Source organism: Drosophila mojavensis, unplaced genomic scaffold, assembly GCF_018153725.1.
Source record: "Drosophila mojavensis isolate 15081-1352.22 unplaced genomic scaffold, ASM1815372v1 contig_80, whole genome shotgun sequence".
NCBI classification, from domain to species: Eukaryota; Metazoa; Arthropoda; class Insecta; order Diptera; family Drosophilidae; genus Drosophila; species Drosophila mojavensis.
In genome coordinates this window covers 10,069,219-10,077,263 of record NW_025318906.1, presented here as the reverse complement: position 1 = coordinate 10,077,263, position 8,045 = coordinate 10,069,219, and the positions used below count along the sequence as shown (strand labels likewise).

At 47.2% G+C, this 8,045-nt stretch overlaps 2 protein-coding genes across 3 annotated transcripts; one reads left to right on the top strand and one right to left on the bottom strand.

The window, feature by feature from the left end:
* Nucleotides 1–60: 60 nt before the first annotated feature.
* Nucleotides 61–5,364, bottom strand: LOC6579334 (anillin). Its single transcript, XM_002005194.4, has 11 exons — nucleotides 4,966–5,364; nucleotides 4,554–4,892; nucleotides 3,348–4,341; nucleotides 2,960–3,283; nucleotides 2,725–2,881; nucleotides 2,391–2,559; nucleotides 2,144–2,320; nucleotides 1,858–2,079; nucleotides 1,443–1,782; nucleotides 1,080–1,378; nucleotides 61–1,018 (listed from the first exon to the last, which is right to left on the bottom strand). Exons 1-11 carry the CDS (start codon nucleotides 4,981–4,983, stop codon nucleotides 299–301), a joined length of 3,759 nt encoding a protein of 1,252 aa, XP_002005230.1. The 5' UTR covers nucleotides 4,984–5,364; the 3' UTR covers nucleotides 61–298.
* A 272-nt stretch (nucleotides 5,365–5,636) lies between these two features.
* LOC6579333 lies at nucleotides 5,637–7,198 on the top strand. 2 transcript variants are annotated; one of them, XM_044010461.1, is made up of 4 exons: nucleotides 5,637–5,786; nucleotides 5,914–6,007; nucleotides 6,063–6,330; nucleotides 6,387–7,198. In XM_044010461.1, the coding sequence occupies exons 2-4, from the start codon at nucleotides 5,916–5,918 to the stop codon at nucleotides 6,825–6,827; spliced, it is 801 nt and encodes a 266-aa protein (XP_043866396.1). In that variant the 5' UTR covers nucleotides 5,637–5,786; nucleotides 5,914–5,915; the 3' UTR covers nucleotides 6,828–7,198. The 2 variants fall into 2 exon arrangements, with proteins under 2 accessions (XP_043866396.1, XP_032585479.1); XM_032729588.2 differs by having other exon boundaries at nucleotides 5,637–5,790.
* Nucleotides 7,199–8,045: the final 847 nt, after the last annotated feature.

Genomic DNA, 8,045 nt, shown 5'->3' with positions numbered 1-8,045 from the left:
ACATACATAGATACATATATATTATATATTGTCTGTTTGTTAAAGTTGTACACACACAAATATATATATTTATAGTATTATTAACATATACTTTTGACGCTGATTGAACATGAACATATATATATATATCTTAGCTTGGGTCTCTTACAAATGACAAACAGCAATGAGAGCAAAATCAAAAAATGACAAAAAATCAACTTAAATTAGCAAAAACTAAAAACTTAAATAAAAAAAACAGTTGGAGCAAAATGCCCCGCCCACCGCCCAACACTGCTGTCTGCTGGCACGCCCCCCTTGTTCAATGCGTTGTGCCCCAGGCGCGCAGCAATGTCAACGCCTTGTTCAGATAAGCCGACCACTCCTCACGTTCCTCCTTCGTGTCGGCCGAGAGCAAATACCGCACCGTTGTCGTCCGTCCATTGGGCACAATAATCAACGACTCCTGATCGGTATCCAGGGCAGGCCGCTCGCACTCGAGCAGCATCGTATTCAGACGTGCACAGATGTCACGCGGCGCTGTGCACACTTTCTGTGAGCTGCACGTATTCAAATCAATGCTGCCCATCGGGGCCTTCTTCTTCTCGTCATCGGGATACTTCCAGTAGCTGAGGACGGCGCCATTTAGATAGCACCAGCGACGATGCCAAGCACCAAAGCCAGAGATATCCTCGAACATGGTTAGGAAACCCTTGTACTCCACGCTCACCGACAGCTCACAGTTGACCTTCATGTGCACGGTGCCGTCGAGCGGACTCACGCCCAGCACTTGTGTCAACGTCCAGCTGGTGCGTTGAATCTCACGCAGCGAGAAGATGGCGAAACCATATTGCACCAGCTGTGGCGTACGCACCACATGGGGACCGGCTGGACTCTGGACGGGGGGCATAACCAAACGATTTTCGCCGCCCTTCTTCTTGGGCGTCTTAATGCCGCCCTTCTTATTCACATTGATGTGGTATTTGAGCTCGTGCGGCAGCTGATCCCGCTGCGCCAGCATACCATAAATCTCAAGAGTAATCTGTCGTGGAAAAACCATTAAAATATTGTTTTCGACGGAAATTAATTAATCTTCGGCTTACTCTAAAGTCCGCATAGACGTTGTTTAGCTGCAGCACATCGGGAAATTTGACAGAGAGCAGACCGGGCATCGTGGGCACCGTCTTGGTGGCCAGCACGTGCTCATTGTACTTGAGCAGGCAGACCAAATGATGCCCGTTGATGCTGCCTGTTGCCATTTTACGCACATATTCTTGACGCAGCGGTATGGTGATGTCCTTGACGGTAAGCAGGCCCTTCTCCTTGGGCGCACCCACGGGCCGTATGCTGTTCTCCACGCGCAGACGCTGCACCTCATCCAAGCAGGCCTGACGACGATGAGCTACAAGGAATATTGCATTAATATTTAATACATCTAACCATATCATATATCAATCAAAACCTACTTGCTAGCAGTAGATAACGTTCACCCTCCACAGATTCGGTGGAACCCGAAAATTCAACAGTGGCTGCGCACAGATTGAGCGCCTGGCTGGCCTGTCCAATCACCTGCTGCTGCTTGCACACCTCGCTCAGCAGCTTCTTAATCTTCTCCTGCGCCAAAGCCGCATCATTTGATTCGCGTGCATTTTGCACCTCTTCGTCATCCTCGCTGCTGGCAGCCGGCTCCACATGCTGCGGCGAATCATACTCCAGCTTGTGCTTGGCATGGCAATCGTTGCTCAAAGCGGAGCGCACAATCTGCTGCTCCCGGCAAATCTTACGCACTGGCGTTGAATTGGAGCTCTATAAATATTTGAAAAGTACATATATAAATATAAGAGTTATATAATCAACTTATATGATTAATGTATAGCCTACACTGGCATTCTGCTGGCGACGGTAGAAGCTGACGGTGTGCACGAGCGTAACTAAATTATCATTATCCTGATTGACGCTCAACTCCGATTTGACTGGTTGTGCGCCATTAAGCAAAGGCGTTTGCACATCCATCGCCTCCTGTTGCTCTTCAATGGTCTGGCAGAGAGCAGCACTAGACGGCTTGCGATAAGAGAAGCTGTTGGAGGCCGTGGTGCCCTTACTCTATATGATCAGAGAATCCAAATTAGACACAAGTTAAGAATAGATTGGAGTAGAGGCTACTTACGCCCAGCGATAGCTGACTGGCATTCTGCTCATCCTCGGTGTCATCCTCCTGCGTGCTGCCATAGTCACCCACTAGGGCTTCATCCAAATAATCATCAATGCCCGTAGAGACTTGTGAGGAATTCATTGAGCTGTCGCCATCATTGCTATAATAATGATCCTGTTCGGCATAGCGTACCTGTGGAGACAGGAAAAGGTTCAGGTTAGAGACCACCCGCTGTGCTGGGTTTATGCTACCTGCGACTCACCTTTTTGCCTTGTTGTTCTTGCTGTTGCTGTTCATTGCGCTGCACCGTGTGCAAGATCTCGCGACCTAGGCTGCCGTTGCACATGCCCGCACTGCTGTCCTCAGTCTGTGACTGATCCGCCTCCTCCGCCTCCTTCTCCGCCACATCCTCATCGGACTCATCCATGCAACTACAAATTAAAAGAGATTAGTTTAAGCAGCTATACAAACATTTATTATGCGTCTAGTCTCTAGTCGTTAAAACTAAGTAACTAATAGTCAGTCTCATCTAATCTCTGGTTGCCTACTCAATGCAGAGCAGAAAGAGCAGGCAGGAATAGCATTTATCAGCGCACCTTTCAAGCTCCTCCTCGGTGTCGTCGTTTATCGAGGCCGTGGCCGTGGCACAGCAATTGTCGCCACTGGAATCTAGATCGGATAGCGCCGGATACAATCGATCACCCGTATGGGATTTCCTGGCACGCTTCGACTCCTCGTCAATAACATCACCAGCTGCAAAATGAGAGGGAGAGACAGAGAAGCTGGCTTTAGAGAATTTCTGTGGAATTGGCTTGCTTGGCAGCTGCTTACGTGAGCGCCGCTTGCTGCTGGCCGTGGCCATTGGCGGTGGTGGTGGCGGCGGCATGGGACGCACCACTTTGCTGCTGACAGGTGGCGCAGGCGGTGGAGCCACTGGAGCAGCTACTGTTGTTAAGAGTTCCTTTTGCTTATTGAAGCGATTGGCTATGATTTGCATATCCTCCTGTCGCTGTCTGTCAATGTCTTTGATGCGATTCTCCGCGCTGCTCTGGGCAGAGGCCACCAAGGCGGCCACTTTGTCGCGCAACTTGCTCTCAGGCTTCGGCTGTGGCTTGCTGGCTTGACTCTGTTGGCTGGCCACGCTAACTGGATGTGCTGCAAAGACAAATGAGGTCAGCTGAATGGCTTCTCAGACAACAGACATTTAAGCAGCACTTACCCTTGGGCTGCTCCTCCTCCACCACCACTGCTCGTAACTGGCTAATGCTGGGCGCCGTTCCAATTGGCGCCTTGGGCAGCATAGCCTTGGCATTGCCTGTCTCGAAGAGTTTCATGCGCTCCTTCAGCGACAGCTCACACGGATCCTTTTGATTGCGCTGCGCTGCCTGCGTTTGGCCATTGTTTGCTTTGCTCTCGAAGATGGCCGCACGGCCAGAGACGAGGCCAGCTTTGACTTGGGCAGCGGGCGCATGCACGGATTTGGGAGCCGGAGCGGGCGCACTGGCTGCGGCGCTAAATGTTTTGGCCACCTGGCTGACGGCAGTAGATTTCTCGGGCAAAGGTGGTTTTGCAGTGGTTGTGGCTGTGGCTGCAACTGTTTCCGTTGCTGTTGCAACTGATGGGGCTGTGGATTCCTCCTGTTTGGCATAATCGTAGGTGTGTTTAACCGTAGAAGATTCGCGTCGCTGGAAACCTTGCGCCTCCAATGAGCTCAATACTTTGGGATCCCATTTCAATTGCTTGGTCTTGCCGCTTGTTGCATCCACGGCATCTGCTCTAGCCGGACGACTGGGTAAATCTGGCTTAGGCGGCGGCACTGCTTCCAGCAACGGTCGATGCACATCGTGATGTGCCGTGTCATCCTCCCACTGGTTAATCGTGTCCGCCAACGCGGCCAGCTTGCCGAGGCGCTGCTTGCCACGTCGCGGACTACGAGACACTCGATCCACGTTGTCCTCATCGTCGGCATGGAACTGCGCCTCGGTGCGATGTATGGGCGAGGACAGGTCATCCGTGTTGGAGTAGAGGGCGCCCATACGCTGCAGTCGACTGCGCGAGGTGTCTCGCAGACGGGCCAAAGGCTGATTAACAGGCGCCTCCAAATCACCACCAGCAGCACTGGCTTTACTTGGGATTAGGGCTGCAGTCTGCTGCTGCTCCTGCTCTTCATCCTCGTCGCTGCTCATATCCTGCTCCTGTATTTCCACTTGCACCTAAACGTGGCGACAGCGCGCGTAAAAATACAAACACAAAAACAAACACATACGCACGCAGACAGAGCGAGAGCAACAGAGAGAGAGGGAGAGAAAGAGAGAGTTGTAGCAAAATGCCAAGACAAAGACAAAGCGCAAAAACATCCACCGTACGAAAGCGTAAGGCAAAATGCATGTGGAAAAAAAATAAAAACCGCTGAGAAAAAACTTACCCCAATTGGCTGGGCGCTGGTTATGTTTATCTCGATGCCCATTTCCAAATTCTCCTTGTTCACCGCTGCATAGTGACGCAGCGGCTTGGTGGGCGACGCCGAAAGCGTTGCCTTGTCGAGGACAACAACTTTGCCAGCTGCGCTACTAGAGGCACTGCTTTCAGTTGGCGCTGATGCTGATGCTGATGCCGATGCGGATGTCGATGTCGATGATGACGTTGTCTTAGTTGTTGCTGCTGGCGTCGCTTCGCTTGTCAAAGTGCATTCAGCTAATGGAAATTTGCTTGCATTTGTTATGCCGAGTGCGCGACTGCGCTGTTCGGCCTTTTCGAGCATGCGCTGCAATTATGAAATTCACATCGAATGCAGTTAGAAGACAATCATTTTCATTGTTTGCTTTGTTACGTTGTACCTGGGTAAAGGGATCCATTGTTGTTTTTGTTGTTGTGGCGGATGCAAAATTCTAATTACTTCGATCACTTATCTTTAATTTATTCTCTTGCACTGGCACTTGTATGTAATAAGTTATTTATTTATTGCTAGTTAGTCGCGAACACTATATTTTTTACTTTTAAAAACGAATTATCTTAGTATCTTTTCATGGATGCACGTCATTCGAAATTTGTGCGCGTCGCTTCTGTTTTTTCGCTCGTTCGCGACGTTGGGATTTTAAATGGACAAGCGTCGGTATGGCAGAGTTATCGTTAGGGTGGCCACAGTATCGAACAACAGTACCGATCGATCAGCGTCTGTTAAAGTGCAGCCGCTTAACATTGCGCTGAATTTGATGTTAGGGGTGTTGCAAACAGTTGTTTCTGTACAGTTTTGTAATTTCTGGCATTTTTAACTAAGCAGCTTTATTAATTTTTAATAAGAATTATTTGGTATATAGAAACATTAGTATCGAAGTAAAAAGTAAGTGAAGATCACGAAGCACTTTGCGCTTTTGAATTTAACAGCTACGAACAAGCTACAGCAATAAATGCACAATTGATGCTTTTAAATTTAACAGTCATCGGACATCTACAGCTATGCATCTTTAACATAAGGTGCTCTGTTGTCATCGATAAGTTTTATGAGTGGCAGCTCCATGCGATGTTTTTAAGTGGCAGCACCAAAACAAAACGCGAGAGACTGATGGACATTTAAATGTTGATAATAATAATTTAATGAATACTTAAGCCAATTGGATAAATAAACACATGCATTTAATTATATAATATTGGTGCAAACGTAGGTAATGTGCGAATGGTTTGTGGCTTATGTGCTGCACAAGAGTAGTTCAGACTCTTGTGCAACGTGCGTTGCTGTCAGTGCTGCCAGTTTTGGCTATAAAAATGCTAAATGATTCCCTTTTCAGAAATGACCGAGAAAACGGTAAACCACTTGTGGAACTGTGCCAAAGAGCTCGGCGTAGAAACTCACACCGAACGCTTACTCAAATCATACTATATGTAAGGCAGATGATTTAATAGTAATGATGATTATAGTAAACCTTTGTTTCCACAGCAATACAAGTCGCAAGCTAGCCCGCCACAATGTCCAGTTACCAGAGGAGAACATCGGACCCGCTCGCATGTGCGCCCGTTGCGGCAGTCAGTGGAGCGATGGCCAGTACAAGTTGCATCTGCAGCCGCAGCGCTTGGCCAGCAATGCCAAGCGACGCAGGTTGATTGCCCAGCTGGAGGTGGTCAAGGCCAAGCAGCAGCGTGGAGGCCTCAGCACTGGGGCCAGAAAAAGAGCCAAATGGCTGAAGAAGTGCATGGCCAGCAAAATGGTTAGCAGCATAACTCCTTTATCCTAATGTCAACTTATCATAAATCACTTTTGCAGGCGGTGCAGTGCGAGCTTTGCCAACATAAGACAATGTTGCCGCTGGAAAAACCAAAGAAACGCGACAAAGCTAAAACAATGCAACCAGCAGCAGCAGCAGCAGAAACTTCAACAACAACAGTGAGGAACAAACAGCATAAAAATAAAGACATCAATGCGAGGCTAAAAATGCCAATACAGCAGAAACAAACAACAGCAACTGTAGCGAAGCAATCAACAACAACAACAACGGCGAATTCTCAAAGCAACAAACAAAAGAACAAAAAGAAGAAGAAGCAACAACAGCAGCAAACGAAAACAACGCCAACGCCCGTGCAAAAAGTGCAATCGAAGACACAAAAACAAAACGCGCTGCTGCAGTTGGCAGCGCAGCTTAAAACACACGCGTCGCAAAACGCCAGTAGAACGCAACAAAGTCGCCTACAAGCGTTTCTTAAGTAAAACTTTTGTTTTAAGTAGAAGAAATTGTTTTTTTTTTAATGACTAGAGTTGTTCATTAAGTGTTAGTTAAAATACGTGTAGTTCGCGAAAGCAGGAAGAAAAAACGCTGCGAAGCAACACCATAGCGCGTTTAAAAACGCTTTAAAGCCGCAAGCAAACGTTTGTCAAATAGAAAAAACTTCTCGTAAAGTACAAGCAACAAGTTATTTGTATAAGCTGAAAATTAGCAACAATAAACAAAAACGTTAAAAAAAAAGCGCTCCTCTGTAGGCAGCGTAGCTAAACTTGCTCGCGACTGAAACCGCCAGAAAAACGCATCAGAAACGCTTGCTCGTGTTTCCCCAAGTAAAAACGTCACATAAAGTAAAAAATCTGGTTGTTTTTGAATGAAAAGACTTGTAATTAAGCATTAGCAAAATACATGTATGGAACAAGAGCGAGCATTGTGGCATGAATCAGTGGCACTGATTGTTGCAGCCGGCTTGGAGCTGGCCGTTTCGCTTCTGCTATATATCTGGGAACCTGTCCGTTTCGGCCCTGCACGCACACACGTAGTCACGCACTTGGCTATCGAGTGGCGGCCCAGTCCAAGGTTATCCAATTCTTTTAATTTATTTCAAGCAACATTTAATTAAAAATTGAGTTGTTTACCTGTGCAGCACGTCCTTCAGGGCACCAGCTAGATGGAGCTGTAGCTGCAGCAGATGTAGTTGTATCTCTATCTCTTCATATGTATATTTATATCTATCTTTAGCTGTCTGTTTATCTGCAACACACGCAGACAGGCACACACATCCTCGAGCTGGGCTTTTAGGCCAGGCTCCGATTTCTAACAACATCTGCCACTGCTCATTCTTTTTTATTTACTTCTTCTTTTGGCTGGCAATTTCTTAGAAGATTTCTGGTTTGTGTGTTGTTGTTTTAATCGGTTTCTTATGGGTTGGCGAGCCTGTTTGCTTGGCCAAAATCGGACAAGACGGCAACGTCGATTCTCAAATGGCCAAAAACGCTTGCATTTAAATTTACATTTTCAGTTTTATGCAACAAAACTCACTATGTCGTTTCCCCCAAAAATAAAAACAAAAATACCTACCGCAACTGGTAGTAGTCGACCTGACGATACCCTGTAGACTACTAAAATATATTATAACATACAATGTTAGCTGAGCCCTCAACTACAACGACACAATCATTTACATACATATTGTCTTTCGGCTG